General features: G+C 25.1%; 1 protein-coding gene across 1 annotated transcript in view; it reads right to left on the reverse strand.

Annotated features, from left to right (window-relative positions):
* Positions 1–4,807: 4,807 nt before the first annotated feature.
* Positions 4,808–18,705, reverse strand: part of LOC111629287 (sodium-dependent neutral amino acid transporter B(0)AT3-like) — a 51,586-nt gene continuing 37,688 nt past the window's right edge. The window contains exons 5-12 of the mRNA XM_023373173.1: positions 18,039–18,200; positions 17,846–17,956; positions 16,333–16,534; positions 14,694–14,881; positions 14,407–14,608; positions 7,164–7,323; positions 6,923–7,085; positions 4,808–6,832 (exon numbers count right to left, since the gene is read on the reverse strand). Coding sequence (XP_023228941.1) covers positions 6,578–6,832; positions 6,923–7,085; positions 7,164–7,323; positions 14,407–14,608; positions 14,694–14,881; positions 16,333–16,534; positions 17,846–17,956; positions 18,039–18,200 — 1,443 coding nt within the window. The 3' untranslated portion in view covers positions 4,808–6,577. The remainder of the gene's footprint in view (positions 6,833–6,922; positions 7,086–7,163; positions 7,324–14,406; positions 14,609–14,693; positions 14,882–16,332; positions 16,535–17,845; positions 17,957–18,038; positions 18,201–18,705) is intronic.

Genomic DNA, 18,705 nt, shown 5'->3' on the forward strand with positions numbered 1-18,705 from the left:
TCACGACGACACTTTTATTCGAGTAATAATCATGAAAAGTAAATCAAATATCTTTACTTATTTTATTTTAAAAACTTTATATAAAAACAAAAATATATTTAATTTAATTATGTTATTAATATATGATATAGATCACCTGTACTTAGCCCAACTCTTGAACGAAAATGCTATTGTTTAATTAAACATATTAATACTTTTATTTTTTTACTTGCTAAAGCTAAGCAGCTTTTGCATATATTCATGTTGAAAATCACTGATGTATGCTAATATCTATAAAAGAAATAATAGAAACTAAGAACTCAGAGAGCTGAGAATAGACCAGAAAGTCACAAATATAAAACCATAAGAAAACATTAAAAAACAGAAATAAAATCAATAAAAGAAAAATAATTAATTTTTATATAATTACCGAAAAACTTTAATATGCATCATTGATTTTTTATATAAAATATTTTAATTTTGAAACCACTTTTGTATACGGAGCCAGAACCAAATGACCTTTTTCTGGGTCTTTTTATCTGACTGTGAGTCTGATAAAAAAATAAAGTATTATATATTATATTTCTTACTTTAATCGATTTTTTAAGGTTTAACTGGATATCTTTTTTACTTTGAAATTCATATCTCAAGTACCAGAAGAGCTTAAATATACAAAAATTCCATCCGAGAAAGATCGCGACTCACAGATTGGAGGATATTATATTGTAATTATTACATTATATTGTTATACATTCTACAATTACAATATTTTGTAAGTTTCAAACATTCAATTTGTACAATTACAAAATATTTTTCTTCCATTATTCAACATTAAATGCATATTGATTATTAATTACATACAATAAAATTTGTGTAAACTGAAATCAAACATATCGATTTTTTTTCCCCATTTTGATAGATTTCCAGTTTATTCGGATTCTGTTTTTGACAGGTTTTACCGTATTTATAGATTTTAATATTATTGTTAATCTGTTAAATTTTACAAACAAAAATCTAATATTCATAATAGTTTTAATTTTAAACTGTACGTATGCGTACGAATCAAAGGAACAGGGAAAACTCTTCTCTCAAATCCGGGAAAAACACAAGGGAAACACACAAATTTGTGTTTTTATTGGTGTAAAATTTCAAGAAACTAACCCTTTTGTCCCTCTAAACATGTCTAAAATTTGGTATTTACATACCAAATTGTATATAAATTCAGTAAAACCTGTGTAATCTTGACTCTCAAGGTACCGAATTTATTTTTCGGTTTGGCAGGTTTACGTTTTAAACAGGTTTCGGTACGTTCCGAAGAATTTTTTTCTGTTTAGACAAGTATTTTATTTTATTAAGGTTCCGTTTTGAACAAGTTGTAAATTAGAGAGAGAATTATACATAAAACGTTTTGGATTCATGCCATTTTTTCGGTTTTTAAAGTAATAAAGATCTAACTAAATATTTTATAGTAAATATATTTGGGAAATAAACGACAGTTAGATGAATGGTTTATAAAAATAAAATTGGATTGAATTAATAAGTGAAATAACGGATGGCTGACTTTAATATTATTTTATCAACAGATGTTATTTCAGTTGAATTTATTTTTATAACTTTTTATCAAAAAATGCAACATAAGATATTATGACTTTATCTATACTTCTGTGCGGAAATATTGGATTATCATCCGACAGAAAGGTATAAAAACATCTTCAACTCCATATCACTCATATCGCATCATTCACTCAATTCCTGTTTTCATATATTAAAAAATAATAATAATAAATAAAAAATAAAAGAAAATAAAAAAATTGCATTTAGAACATACAAAAACAAATTTGTAGATAATAAAATTAGACTTTTTCTTACGTAAATTATGTGCAGATGCTGCGAATTAAATGATTAGAATATGTTGATAAGTTTAAATGTTGGAAATATGTAATAGCAATGTTATTTAAGTTTATGTTTTGTTGAGTAATAATACAGTAAAACATGTCAAAAACGGAACCTGAATAAAACATAAACCTGTTTAAACGGAAAGAAAATCTTTTGAACAAAACAATGTTTTAAAAACAACCTGTTCAAAACGGAAACTTGCCAAACCGGAAAAAAATATTCGGTATCGTGCAATTCCGTTTTACACAGGTTTTACTGTAATAATTTCAATTAAAATAGAATAAAAACACAATTTTAAATTATTTTAATTAATGACGATTTAATGTAAAATCAAATAATCTTAATGAAATTAAATTTTACAGAAAAGAAGTATTAATCCTGTTTGTAGATATGAAAAAAAAACTAAACATTTATCTATTTTATGTAGTACAAATTGAATTATTCCTTTCTACAATTCAGTGTAGATATTGGATTACTGACTTGGCTTTTCAATAGCAAACTATATTTAGACGAGAAGAATATTAACTAAATTGAAATGTAATGCAAGAAATTGAGCATAAAATACTTTTATTGAAAATATTCCTTTCCAAAAAAAATCGAAGATGAAAAAATACTTTCGTTTTGAAGACTTTTTAAGTCAAATTATATTTATCTTTATTCATTAATTTAATTAGTATTGATATAATAGGATTTATTATTGTTTTTATGTGGATATAATAAGCATTAAATTAATTTATCAAAATAGAGAATTAAATATAAAGGAAATAAGTTTTCTCAATTTATAATTCATAAAATTTATTTCGGAATTTAAAAAGAATAAATAAATTTTAAATTAATAAGAATATACTAAAAATATTCAGCGCAAAATTATTATTAAATATTTATTAATTTTTAAATTATTATAGCTTATCTATGATTTTATTTTTTAAGCTTTATAAGTCATTTATTTATTTTCGAAAAATAATAAATTATAATCATTATTAACATTAAAGAGGCTATTTAGTATGGGCTATATAAATTTTTAGTATTCGAATTTCCGTTCTCAACGAAAAGAGTACATTCTTTAGTACAATATATTAAAACATTTATAACAGTGATGCCAAATCAATGACACTCCCGAAAATCTGAAAAATTGTAATACATTATCTTTAAATTGTATCAAAAAATAAAATAAAATTTTAAGTTAAGAAAGCGTTTATTTTACTTTAACACTCGTATTAATTTAAAATATAAAATTTTAATTGATTGAGTTTCAATGCAAAGTCCACGTGGAAGAATTTATTAATATACTGTACTGTACGAAAGGTTGTTAAAGAAAATAAACGAGAGAGGAATAAAACAATCCGTATGGATAACGAAACAATTAAGAGTTCTGTATAATAAAGGAAACACTAAAAGAAAAAAAATAGAAAAATATCTTCCTATCTTGTCGTTTTTCTTATACCTTCGTCCCTCCAGTGATTGCGTGGATAAAACTACTGAACACTGGTAATAGTTGGTCGCGGGTTCGCACGTGGAGTTTTCCAGGTTTCCTTCCCATGTGTAATATCTAAATAGGGACCATTTTCATATAAAAGTCCTCCAGGGAGCATTTCCCTTGGTAGATCTCCCTCGTGTTGCGTTGCCTTATTTCATTAATCTAATCCAATCTTACACCTTCGAAGCGAAATAAAGTCATAAGGCAAAGTTGGCATTCTCTGTCACAATATGTAAAACTTGTTAAAATCGTTCCTCTGAAAGTGGCAGAATGTAAAAATATATTATTAGTAAAAATAAAAAGTTATAAGGAAAAGAACGTGATACGAAGACCCTCTTTTATTTTTAGTATGTTTCTTCTGTTTTACATAACTTTTAATTGTACTGTATATTCGTTCTGGACTTTTTATTAATGGATATTAAACACTGTTTCTCCAACAGAAATACAGTAATTAATAGAAGGTATAATTTATATTTGTAAAATAAATGGCAAGATAATAATTAATAATCACTGAAAAGTTTAAAAATAAATAAATATCAATTGTACACCGGAACTTCAAAGACCGCATTACGTTGGATTTATACGATTTTGACATCCGTATAATTTTATATTTGACATCACTAGTTAATTGAGATTATAAATTATTCTTTACTTTAAATTCATTTCCTTATTAGATAATAGTTTCGTTCGTAAAATAATCTCACTAATTTTACTTTTAATGAGCAATTCAATTTCTCTTCACTTTTAATTTTATGAAATGATTTAACATTTATTTTCTATATTTTGATTGAATACTTCACATAATATTTAAACATTTACACGAAATAAACAATATTTTAAATTAAAAAAAAATTAAATACAATTTTTTTCTTTTTTAAACGTAATTTTTAAAATGTATATAAATTAGAAGAAGGATTCTATTAGGATGATAAATAATTATAATAAAGGGTGGCCCAGAGTCAATTAACTTATATATATATTTTACTTTAACGGTCCTAAAATAATAGGATATTTAAAAAATATATCTAAGTTAATTAACTTTTAGGCCACCCTGTTTTATTTTACAATATTTTTGTCAATAATAGATCTGTCGTGTAATTAAAAATATTTAAAAATTCGATATAATTTAGTGAGAATATATTTGTGTTAAATTTGAATAATGTACAGTAATTTGCATTTTATTAAAACGAATCACTCTAAGTTTAAAATTACAAACACCATGTGTAATTTTAAAATTGAATTTTAATCTGTACGATCTAAATTCACTAAAAATATTGTAAAACAAATATAAATTTCGATAAAAAAATGTTTTTTCCTATCTGTTGAATTGTAGACAGTAGCAGTAGAGTTAATGCTATCTAAAATTGTAAAATTTACCTTTATATTTACGTAAAACACGGGATTAACATTGTGTTTCAGTTAATAAATAATGCAAGAGATAAACTCATTCACCGATAAACTTTTTACTGTGACATATACACAAACATTTCAACAGTATACATATTTTTTTTTTCCACGTTTGTAAAGATAAAACTACTATACAATTCCATTTCAAATAAAATATACATTGTTTAAAAATCTCTCAAATAAAAACCCTATTACGGCAGTACTATTCTAATGATACATGTGACTTGATATATTTCCTTATCCCATAAACTCTTTATTGGATTTAAACTACTTCATTTAAAAGACTCATTTTCTTTTTTTTTCACTAAAATATAATTGAGCCAGTTTCATATTGAATTTAAATCCTTCGAGTGATTTTTTTCTTTGGTAAGGATGCAATAGATTAAAGTTCCATAAAGTTCTATTGTTCCTATTACCAAATAAAGTTCATCTAATATATTGATATTGCTATCCATTTACACAAACAGGAACAGGTTTGAATGAAGAATGATTAATGGTGCTGCATTTAAAATACCAGACATAATCATACTTCGGAGTGATGTTTACAATAAAAAGAAATTTTTAAAATAGAATATTTCATATATAATTCAGGGATTCACAATCTATAATAGTAAAAGAAAAATATATAAAAATCTTTTTAAATTAAAAACGATTAATTTAAGATAATAATACATTCTCTATTGAACATAATATGAATAAAAATTTCACATATGTTGAGAAGACATAAAATTCTCATCAAAAATAGAAATTCTTAATAATTTAATTTTACAAATGTAATATCGGGTTGGCCGGTTTTCTTCGAATAGTCTCTTTTAAGTTTTAAGTCTCATCTTAGATAAATGGAATTTTGATTAAAAAGAGTTTCTGTTATCTTTCTTTCACATTTTTCATAATGATTGTTACAGTTTAATTTTTTAAAACAAAAGGCAAATAAGGTTTTTTTTTTATCTCTAAGGCCTTTCAATTTATTTCATGCATTCATCATCTATTTTATCCACGTTATTTCAATGATATGTCTAAAATCATTTTATAAATATAAAAGAATATTATTATTATTATTATTATTATTACGGAATCGTTCGTTTTACATTTTCAATATTTTCTTCAGTAATTGAGTTTGATTCATTTATAGTTTGGTCCTCTCGTAAAACGATGAAAACCCCTGGCATAACCCGCATCATCAAAATTTATTTTGAATGCCATAGTTAAAAATAAATCTCTCTTAAATCTTTACTTACTCTAAAAACAATTCTAAATATTTACTTCCATTCTAAACATTGGAAACGTCCTGAATGCAGTCAAAATCATATTTCTCGTTATTCAAAGGAACATATATTTTTTTAAGACATATTTTTTTTTTCAACAAGTTATATGATTTTTTTAAAACATAATATGAGGTATTTTTCTGTGTAAAATGATTCTTTTAACACTCTATATAACAACCTTTGATTGAGATTAGCATAAATCAATTCCCAACAGGCTGGCATATATTTTCTTTTAAATAAAAAAGTTATTTTACAACGTATGTTTATAAATAAAATATCTAATCAACAATATTAACATTGCTGTACATATTTACAATTAAAATGATTGATATATATATATATTATTTAAATGTTCATCTTTTATCACATTAAATTCATTTCACCCTTCAAAATAATTTCAATTATGAAATTAATCCAAACAAAAACCAAGAAATAAAACACTCCTCCATTATGGATGTACTTTTTCTCAATCTTGATCTCCTAATATACATTGATAACAGTGAGATAATATCTAAAACTGCCTGCATATTGATGATTTCGACCAGAAGTGAGATCAAACATCATCTTCTGGTTCTGTCTCTTTAATACAAAACAGGCACTTTTCTAAATCTGTAACTTTATGAGGGATAACTCCATAAAAATCACGGAGATCTTCTGCTGGGAACCACGCTGGTTCTTCATCTGGTAGCAAACGAATGCCGAATACTTGTAATAATGCCACTAAAGGTATCCAAATAGCAGCCATTAATATCAAAATTGCAATCACAATGTTTGCCCAAGTTGGCCATTCTTTAGTAACTGTTGTTGCCTGAAGATTAAAAGAAAAAAAAATTCAAATATTTACAAATGTCTTATTGATATGAACTAAAAGAAGTAATATAAAGGTGTAATATATTACCGTTTCCTTATCCCATGCTTCATAAGTTATATCACCAGTTGCAATTTTTGAAAAACTAGCAATCAGTATAGTAATCATTGTAATCGGTGCCAAATACCGCCAACAAAATAACCAATAGTAACTTGGTCTGTTGCCAGTCATCAGTTCTATATCATCACTAAATCTAAACGCAGAATAATTCGATTAATAAAATTATTTAAATACTTAATTTGTGAAAATTTTTAAACCATTTTTTTTTTACCTTTTCAATCCGTAGACGTATGCTATCGCTATGCATTCAAATAATGCCACAATTAAAAGAGGAAAGTTTCCGCTGAAATTATCAAACAGTGTAAAAATATAATTTCCAGCTCCGTGTGCAAATATAAGCGACAGGAAAAAACACAATAAACAAATTCCACCTGAAAAATATTATTATTATTATTATTTAATTTCAAATTACTTATATATTTAGATGTTTTTTTAAAATATATTATGTGAAATATCAAAAAAAATCTTTAGTTACTTAAAGATATTTATGTTAATTTCTACAAAAAGTTATTTTATTAGCGACAATAAAGAATCAAAGTTGCTATATTAAATAAATTAAAAATATATATAATTCACATTTCCGTAAAATAAACATTTATTATTTTAGAATAAAAACATGTTATATATTCATTAACGTTATTTTAAATTTAAACTAGTTTTTTTTTTTGCATAAATTTGAATTTTCGAGATTTTTTGAAGGTTTTATTTTATTGGTTTGTAGATTAATATACTGTACAGTACTGTACAGAACATTGAGATGCTGATAGTAAGGATAAACTAACCTTAAAGCTATTATAGGAATTTAAAATATTTTTATTCAACCAATATATAAAAGAGGCCTTTAAAAAAGTAAACGACCTTTAGACAGGCCTGACCTCTTACTTTTTGAAAGGCCCTAATGCTGACACGATCTTTATTTTGTTTTATTTACTTTGATCTAAAGAAAAGGCAATGCCATTTAATATGGAAGGCCTACCTCAGAGGATAAATTAACAGATCTATATGGTAAATGCATCTTTAGTTGTGTTATGAAATTTTTAATTATACAGAGTGTTTATAAATGAATGGTGCTATTTTAAAAATTAATAATAAATCTATTTATTACCTTATATGGACAAACCTTACAGCATAAGCAGCGGCAACTATCCAAATTTTTTATGCATTAATCACAATCCTTCAATATGTGCACCCATGGTCACACGACACACATCTACACGGTAATCAAATTCTTCCCAAATGTGGTGTAGCATGTCCTCCGTGATGGTCTGCAGTGCATGACAAGCAAGAGCCGGTAGCGCATAAAAAACTTGGACAGTTGCCGCTGCTTATGCTGTAAGGTTTGCCCATATAAGGTAATAAATGGATTTATTATTAATTTTTAAAACCCTCCATTCATTTATAAACACCCTGTATTATTTCTGTTTTTGTATTAAACCAACGATGAAAACTTAAAAATTAAAAAAATGCAACATGATTAGATGAAGTAAGTTAAGCTTGTAACATTAAATTTAAAATACATGTATTAATTTTAACTTTTCTCAGCATTTTTAAATCTATGTCTTGAAAATAAAAGTATATTCAAATCTTACATAAACCAAAAATTATATGAAAATTTTGCAATTTTTTACGTTACAATATATTACAATTATTAATATAATATACATCTATCACTGTATTATTCTGCTTAATAATTTTTATTACATTAACCTATGAATTACTAAAATTAAAATTTATATCATTAAAAGGTGAAACAAATGTAATAAAGATGACAATTTGCAGGTGTTTTTAAATTACAGAAACCACTTTAATTAAACACAATTCACCATAGATTAATTTAAACAGCTTTAAATATGAATAAAGATATTAATTTTCTTATTAATTTTTCTAACAAAAGTCTTTGAAATTGTCTTATTTAATTAGTTTTGCAAGAATCATAATATTGCATTATAAATGGTAAAATATCAATTGTTTTAAATAGGCAATTTCTTAAATCTCGTGAATTATGCATATAAAAATTCATAAATGCTTTACAGTAGAGCCTCGATTATCCGACCTTCGATTAACCGACACCTCGGTTAACCCACCGTCCTAGTCGGCAAGTTTCAAATGGCTAGTGATGTGGCGCTAATATATTTGGCTAGGTCTTGGCTACTTTAATATTATTTTTACGTGTTTTAGCTGGCAAAACTCATTCGACCATGAAAGGGAGCCAGTATTTAAACGAGGCTTAATTTTCTAATTTTTAACGATACAATAGCGACGATTATTATTTTTAAAAATTTTTGTTAGGCTTAACATCGATGAAAATTCAACGCGAAGTAGGTTAATAGCGATGTACTAATATACTAATTACATGGGATATAACAATATACTACACTAATAATGGATTTTTTCATACTTTTTGGTTATCCGACTTTTCAATTATCCGACCAACCCCAGTCCCCAATTGGGTCGGATAATCGAGGCTCTACTGTAGTTAGGTATGAAAATTTATGTTAATTTTCCTAAATAAATTAAGACTTATGGTACAGCAATACTTTATGGTTTTACAAAGTATATACAATACTTTATGGTTTATCGAAAGGTAATGTATATAAATTACTTTAAATGCCTTAATTATTAAGGCATTTAAAGTAATTTATATACATTACCTTTCGATATAATAATTCCTATTATAATTTTCCTATTCAACACAATATAAAGCTTCTATTATAGATTAATGATGTATGTTTTAAGATTTCAAAAGAGTATTTTCACTTATAAGACTTTTCCCCTGAAAGTAGTTAATAGATGACCGGCACGACTGTATTGTTGAAGGAAAAGTATGATGTACAGGGGCAAAACACTACTAATAATTTGAGGTGGAGAGCATATATTTTAAATTAAATAAATTAAAAATATGATTAAAAATTGCAGCTCGGCATTATGAGGATGTCACAATAAATAATTGCTCGTTGTAAAATAGAAACTTACAATAGGAATTATATAGAAATTACTTTTTATAAAGAATCAATTTAATAATAAGTTCCCAATGAATCAAATAGTATTAGTTTTTCTTTTCTATCAATATAGCTACCAATTTGGCTATTAATGAGGACTTATCGCACCACAATAGCACCTGAAGAGGGGTCAGAAGTACAGTACAGTACATTTGAATTTACAGTAGAGCATCAATTATCCGACCCCCGATTAACCGTCACATCGGTTAACCGACCGCTCTAGTCGGCAAATTTCAAATGTCTGCTAGTGATGTGGCACTACAATATTTGGCTATGTTTTGGCTACTTTAATATTATTTTTGCGTGTTTTAGCTGGCAACACGGCTCGACCATTGAAGGGAGGCCAGTATTTAAACGAGACTTAATTTTCTAATTATGAATGGTTGTTTGTTTTGTGAGCAATAAAATAATTTTAAAATGATTTTTAACGATACAATAGCAACGATTATTATTTAAAAAAAATTTTGTTAGGCTTAACATCGATGAAAATTCAACGCGAAGTTGGTTAATAGCGATATACTAATATACTAATTACATGGGATATACTAATATACTATACTAATAATGTATTTTTTTCATTTTTTTCGGTTATCCGATTTTTTCAGTTATCCGACCAACTTGAGTCCCCAATTGAGTCGGATAATCGATGCTATACTGTAATTAAAGGAGTAAAGAACTTTTAATCTGGTCATCTTTTTGATTGTGGTGTGATAAGTCTTCATTAATAGCCGAATTGTTATCTATATTGATAGATGAGGAAAAAATATAATAATCAAAGAAAGTGAAACATTTTTATAATAACTAGTATTATAATTAAATACTGTATTAATAAAAATTGCTAAAACCTTAGTTTTCTATTGCGTTTAATATTTTAATTAACTACAAATATTTTCATATTTATATTAATTGTGAAAGCTGCCATCTCGACGTTTGTTCCATATTTTTGTAGGTAAGATCCAATTGAATTGGCATACTTTAATTTTCAGTGGAAAAAAAATAAGAATATGTTTTTTAACAGTATTTTTTAAATATCTTTCTCGTTAAATTCTTATAATCTGGATTTTAAACAACTTCCGCTTCATTATTATTTCCATGCTTTAAAATTCAAGGGTGGATCCAGAAGAGATGATTGATGTAATTATCATATATTAAGTTATAATTATTTTCATCAGAAACTCTTAACTTCATGCATTCAGTTACTTTTTTAAAACTTTGTTAAAGATTTACTCTTTTAAAAATTTAATTTTGGTATTAAAAAAATAATAATAAGAAAGTTACTATAAAATAGCTCTTGCTAGAATTCCTAAATTAAACTCGTTCTTATCAAAAGATTATAAAAGAAATAAAGAGAATAATATTAAAAAAGATGAGAAATATTACACACTTTATAGTCCACATTGCACATATTAATTTAATGTACATTTTATTAGAATATACATTAAATTAATAAGTGCAGTTTCTTCTTAACTTTTTACTTTTTTAATACAGAATTCTTAGATTTATGTTTAAAGCTTAAAGCTCGTCTCAAGCGACTTTTTAAATAAACAAATCTTTTTGGATTTAATTTTTAAAATTACTTCTTTCAAAATATTACTTATTAATGTATGAATTCTGCATTAAATGTTACACTATGTGCATTCTTATAAAATCAGAAAAGAAAATTTTGTATTCTCTATTCAGTTTTATGCATAATTTAAAATGTTCCATACTAAAGTAAATACATTATACTGTATTACAAAAAAAAGTACTTAGACAAATTCCTGATTGAAATTTAGAAGTACTTAAGCGTACTCTTTCATATATTTTAATTTAATAAATATATGACTAGCAGATATGCTGTGCAAGGACAAACATTAAAAAATATAAAAAATCTTATTAAAAGTTTGGTTATTTTAGCCTACTGTTGTTATCTTTATCAAGAAGTGTCATGACAACGGGATAAATTCAGGGGATGAGTGGAATGTCGAGCTTTTATTGTAGCTCATATTTTCGCAGGGCTTACAGAGTAAGTGGAAATTTGGTTCAGACTGGAATGCGTATAGAGAACGAACAGACATTTTATTTTGTGTACATGGAAAAAAAAATTATTTGTTATTGTTACTTTAATAAAAGAACAATAAATCTGATAAATCGAAATGAATTATTACAGTATTTTTCGGCTGATATAATAAAATTTTGTTGTAAAATGAGCTTAAAAATTAAAGATAAATATCTTTTAGACTTAAAAAGATATTTTGTTGTGCTATATTTATTCGATTGGTATATAAGAGAAAAATATATTAAAATTAAAGAATTCATTTACAATATATGATTATATTTTTACATTATGAAACTATTTGTATAAGGCTTACAGGATTAACCAGACATTTTATTATTTAATTCTAATTTGTGAAGTTTTTACACAAAGACATTACTTGTCATTTGAAATCATTGTAAATCTAAAAATTAATGACAAAATTGAAATAATAAACATTAAACTAGCTAAAGAAAACTGCTTTTATCTTATTAGAATATTACGCTTTAATAGAAAAAAATAATAATAATAACAGTTTCGTTAAGAATAGCATTATAACAGAGTTACAGTCCCTTAAAATGTTTACGTTATCCTGACACTTCCATGCAGATCCTTTAGTTCATGTTAGGAAAGATACTTTACAGGCTTATAAGCACTATTATTTTTCAGTTAGTTACTGCCTATTATAGCCGCCTTATTTGTTGCAACTATTGTTAAACGAAATCTGTTTTACAATACAATATCATATTATTTTAGTTTCACATACAGAATATTATCAGTAAAACTAATGCATAACAATAGTTTTAGCATTTCTGACGTAAGAAAACGACGATTAATAGCAAAGAGAAAGCACTATCTCTGAGGTAATATACACTTTCATTTTGACTCAAGTAGACAATACATGATCTATAAGTATTATATTTTTAGATCTGTAACTTCAAGTACTTTCTACTCTTAAAAAAGTTTTTCTTTTTTTGTTTCTGCTCTAAATAAATGATGAAAAATGACTTTCTAATGGAAAAATCAGTTTTACTTGACAAATTTAAACGTAAGAAATTTGTCCATTGATCTTATTTTTGTCACAATAAACTAAATCTAGTTTTCAAACTACAATATCCTTAAAATGTCACTTAAACCAAAATTATTCGAACAAAAGTTTTGTTAAATTAATTATTTTGCACCATTTTATAAAGACATAATGCAGTATATATTGTTAATCTAAAAATAAAATAATGATAAACTTTTATGTAACCACTTCTATAATTCTATTTAGATCAAATTCAAAGGCATGATAATATAAAATAAAGTTTTTCTGCTAGTTTTAGTTTAACTGTATAATTAATTGTCAACTTATATCGAGAAAACTCATATAAATGTTGTTTAGTTTTAATCTGCTTAGATTAAAACTAAATTATTCAAAAATAAATAAATATAAATTTAAATATTTTAATGTTTAATTGTTACTTTATGTAGGCCTAATTATTACTACTACTACTACTATGTAACATTTCTCAAAAATTAATTAATAAATTTCTCAACAAATTTTGTAGTTTTATACTTTCTGATCTACTCTATCTACTCAATATGCTACCGAGACAATGTCTCTTCTTTTTTATTCTCTCTCTCATCCCTTTATTATCTTCTTTTTTTTATCCTACATCCTTGAGTAGGCTGTATCCCTTAATAATAGCTATAAGTTTTCACTATACAATACAAGATACGTTTATATTAAAAGATCCGAATAAAATAAACATTATCTTATTTACCTATCACATCTATTACCATACACCGATAATAAAATAAATGGAGATAAATGTATATCTAGTATATTTATATAAATAACAAATGTATTTAGCTGTTTACGTATTTACACAGGAGTAGATTTCATCCTTATTATTCATTATTAAAATTATTATAAATTATTAAATATAAAGCTGTTACTTATTATACGTACTGTACATATAGTAATATAGGAAAATAAATTAAACTGTAATAGTTTACAAGACATTAATAAGTTTATAAAAAAATTAAGATGTTATATTCTAAAAATAATAACATTATTAATTAATTTTTAAATATTAACAAGAGAGTTATGCGGGTGATCTATGTAACTCCGTTCCTGGGAAAATATTTGAATAGAAATCACGTAACTTCCGGTCTATATCGGAAGTTACATATACAGTTACTTGAACATCCTGTTCCTAAGCTTTCCATATCTGGTCTCGGCTTTCATCTAAAACCATTCTCGGGATTAAAGAAGAATAGACAGATAATAGTGAAAATTTATAGCCAAATAAAAATTATAATTATAATTTACAAAACATATCAAAGAAATTAATAAGTAGGCCTAGTCTATATTAAGATTATTAAAATATTTATTGTTAAATAATAAATAATTTTTCTATCGTAAATCTTATTCCAGATTAATTTTATAAACCAACCTGTTAAAAATTCTTTCCGCAAATTTGGAAATAATTTCAAGTCAACAATAGAGGTTATGACGCCTTCGAGAGTACCAAATTGAGAATCGATCCCCAAAGTAAACAGCATAAGAAAAAATAAAACTGACCAGAACGGTGCACCAGGAAATTGTATGATGGCTTCCGTAAATGCTATAAAAGCCAATCCTGTACCAGAGGCACTCTATAATTATTAATTTTTAAAAAATATTAGCAATAATTAAATAAAAATAATAATTACAATTTGTATAATTTTAATGAATTCTTACTTTTTCTAATTCAGTCTGTAAATTACAATCGGGAAAATCATATGGCATATTTTCAGATTTATTTAATATTTTATCCACAATATAAGGTGGAATTGTAGAAGGAATAAACTGTGTTCCGTTATAAAATGATGAAAATATATCATCTCTTTCTTCTATACATTTTTTATGAGTCATATGAGCTTTAAATCCTATAAGAGAATTTTTATTAAGTTTGTTTCTAAATTCGATCAAATTTGAAATTTATTTCTTAAAATATAAACTCGACTAAATTATAAATTTTAAAAGTCGGTAATCGATTAGTATCTTCGTCTTATCCAATATATGCAATTTTGTCATTAATATTTTAAACTTTTTCTATTGTTGTTGACATCATATATTTACAAAATGACATTTTTAACTCATAAAAAGGAAAGAAAAGAAACCGTNAAATTTATCTCCAGCTTAATTCTGATAGTTAACTTTAGCATAAATATGAATTAACTGATTATAACGTAGAATCATATCCATTAAGTTGATTATTATTTACGACATAATTTAGACTATTAATATTATTATTATCATCAGCATAATTAGCAACATCACTATAAGATATTTAAAACAATTTTAAAACATTTAATTTCAATATTGCATTAATATCTCACTTCATAATATTAATTTTCTCTTAAGACAAATGTGTTACAGATACAGTACTATTCTGTGTGGTAACAGACATTATCTTACAGAATATTAATCTAATAAAAAATGCAATATTTCAAAGAATGTGATATAAAACTTTCATCCACTCGTCTCTTCAATTGTAAATGTAATTTGGCGTAGATATGAGGGGAGGATAATGGCTATATGAAAGGTTAAATTACGAGAGGATATTATCTTATCTATAATTATTGCAAGCGTTTAAAATGACGATATACAGGTATATTAAGTATTCAATCTACTTTATATTTTATAAAGGACAATAAGAAAATAGCTAATCATTAAAATCTTCAAGATGAAAAACTTTAACTAAGCAGATATTTATGTATCTAATATAAAAAGAGGTTTATTGATATTTATAAAAATCGGAATTTTAATTATATTAAACACTTTTATAATAATATTAAAATCTATGTTTAATGATTATTACATATAAAAAGTCATTATATTTTAATATATAACAATAAAAAAACTGATTGATCATTTTAAAATTTAATAATATTATTAATATAATAAATTTAAACTATGGATTATGAACTTAGAGATGTCAAGAAAATCTTTATGAGATTTGCCACATTCTTGTCTTATTCATTAATAAACAAGAAAAATTAATGAAATTATAATCCAAATAATTAAAGCTCGGTTCGTGTATTAACTTTTATTGATCTTAATTTAATCAAATTTAATTTAATCAAGACCAATGCTTTTGTAATGAAATATTAAGAGTAGAAGTGATTCCAACAAAATTAAAAACATTAGATTTAGATTCGTGTCAACGTAAGTCACTCGAATTAAATGCTCATATTAAATTGGATGCATTAAATTACTTCTAAAGTATTAATTGATTTTAATTTTTAGTTTATGTTTATTTAATTTAATACATTAAATTTAATATAAAAATAATCTAATTAAAAGAGTTTAAAAGTTATTTATAATAGAGGCTTACCTAAAACTGAGAATACAACAATACCAGCGAACATAGATGTTCCACAGTTAGTAAGAGAAACCAATATAGCATCCCTCAAGCAGTTATTGTGTACAGGATTATAGGAAGAAAATGCTATAAGTCCACCAAAAGCGAGACCAAGAGAAAAAAATATCTGAGTTCCTGCTTCCAACCATACAACCGGATCTTGTAGTTTGGACCACTTTTAAATAAAAAGTATATTTATCAAGATATCAGACGATTTTTAATAGTGTTTCATTGGAAAAAAATAAAATAAAATTTGAAATTTGATAAATAAATTACTTTAATAGCTTGAATTAAATTTGTAATATTATTAGCAGTTTAATTTATCTAATTGGCGCTTCTCATATTAACTAAATTATTACTTTAATTAATGTAACCATTTTTTAAATCTCGTAACATGAATTATCATAATTTATAGAAAGAAAAATAGAAGATAAACTCTTGTTTACAGATCTATGTAACTCCGTTCCTGGGAAAATATTTGAATAGAAATCACGTAACTTCCGGTCTATATCGGAAGTTACATATACAGTTACTTGAACATCCTGTTCCTAAGCTTTCCATATCTGGTCTCGGCTTTCATCTAAAACCATTCTCGGGATTAAAGAAGAATAGACAGATAATAGTGAAAATTTATAGCCAAATAAAAATTATAATTATAATTTACAAAACATATCAAAGAAATTAATAAGTAGGCCTAGTCTATATTAAGATTATTAAAATATTTATTGTTAAATAATAAATAATTTTTCTATCGTAAATCTTATTCCAGATTAATTTTATAAACCAACCTGTTAAAAATTCTTTCCGCAAATTTGGAAATAATTTCAAGTCAACAATAGAGGTTATGACGCCTTCGAGAGTACCAAATTGAGAATCGATCCCCAAAGTAAACAGCATAAGAANAAATAAACAGAATTATATGAATAAATATAATTAATCCTGTTTATCGCAAAATACAGACTTTCAAACATTTTATCAAAATTGCTTTTCTTTTGTATGAGTTAATCGTTTAAAGAATGTGAATTGATAGCTTTTAACTGAATAAAGAAGTAATGCAACGAGCTATATTTTTTTAAATATCGAAATAAAAAATATTAATAATTACATAAAATTTTAATTTTAATAAAGCCTTATTTTTCAACATTATTTTCTATGCTAATTTGCTAAATAAATATAAAATAAATAATTAATTTTGATTTTTTTTCTTTATTTATTCTATTTATAAATAGCGAACGAACAAAAATTTTTAAAAAGTTTAGCTTTTAATTTAACAATTTAATATTATTACATTCCATTTCTATCTTTAAACGACGTAAATTTAATGAAAAGCGATACATTTAGTCAATCAACGTTTATCACCTTTTTATAGCATCATTAACACAACATTTATTTTATAGCTACAAACAATTACAAGAAAAATTTTACAAAAAAATACAATAAAATTTCTTTTATTATTATACAATATTTTGTTATAGAATAATCTTACGTTTGGAGTAAAAAGATGAACGATTCCATCTTTCATCCCTTCCAACGTGATCCCACGAAAAAAGAAAATTATTAATACGAGGTAGGGGAAAGTTGCTGTGACATAAACCACCTAAATTGAAAAAAATAGAATAAAATATCAAGATATAAGCTCTTATCTTCATATTTAAATTATAAAAAAAGTTAATAATTACCTTCCCAGAAGAAGCAATACCTTTGATCATACATAAGTAACATAAAATCCACGACACTAATAAACACAATGCAATTTTCCAATTGAACTTATCAGGGTGATTGATATCTTGACTGACGTCTAACGTTTGTCTGTACCAGAAATATTGTGTAATGCTGCTTTTCTAATAAAGAAAAAAGAAACATTTAAGTGTCCAATTCACCGAAAAATAAGTATAAAAACCTGAAAATATATTATAAAATAAAATATTCGTTTATAGTATGAGCACGTTCAAAAATATTTTTCTGGATAATACACTAAAACCATTAGACGATTTCTATAAATATAAGCGTTGATTGTCGTTACAAAATACAATAATTAAGCGATAAATAAATGAATTATGGAGTTGATCAACTTTCAAGGCACAGGAAATTTGATTATAATATAAAACTTAATTATAATGTAAATAGAACGAACTGCATTCAGTTTAAAGTTTTCAATTATATTTTCTAACGAATATTTTAAACAATTTGTAAAGCGTAAAAGTTTCATTTAGACTGCGATTGCTAAATACATTTCTATTGTTTCATTTAAATTAGAATTGAGAACGTTAACGAAATTACAGGATTTCATGGAAGTTCTTCGTTGGATATTTACTGATAACCAAACAGATTCGCAGCATGAATGTT

Source organism: Centruroides sculpturatus, unplaced genomic scaffold (genome assembly GCF_000671375.1).
Source record: "Centruroides sculpturatus isolate CEXI.00-Female unplaced genomic scaffold, Cexi_2.0 scaffold516, whole genome shotgun sequence".
Classification (NCBI taxonomy): domain Eukaryota; kingdom Metazoa; phylum Arthropoda; class Arachnida; order Scorpiones; family Buthidae; genus Centruroides; species Centruroides sculpturatus.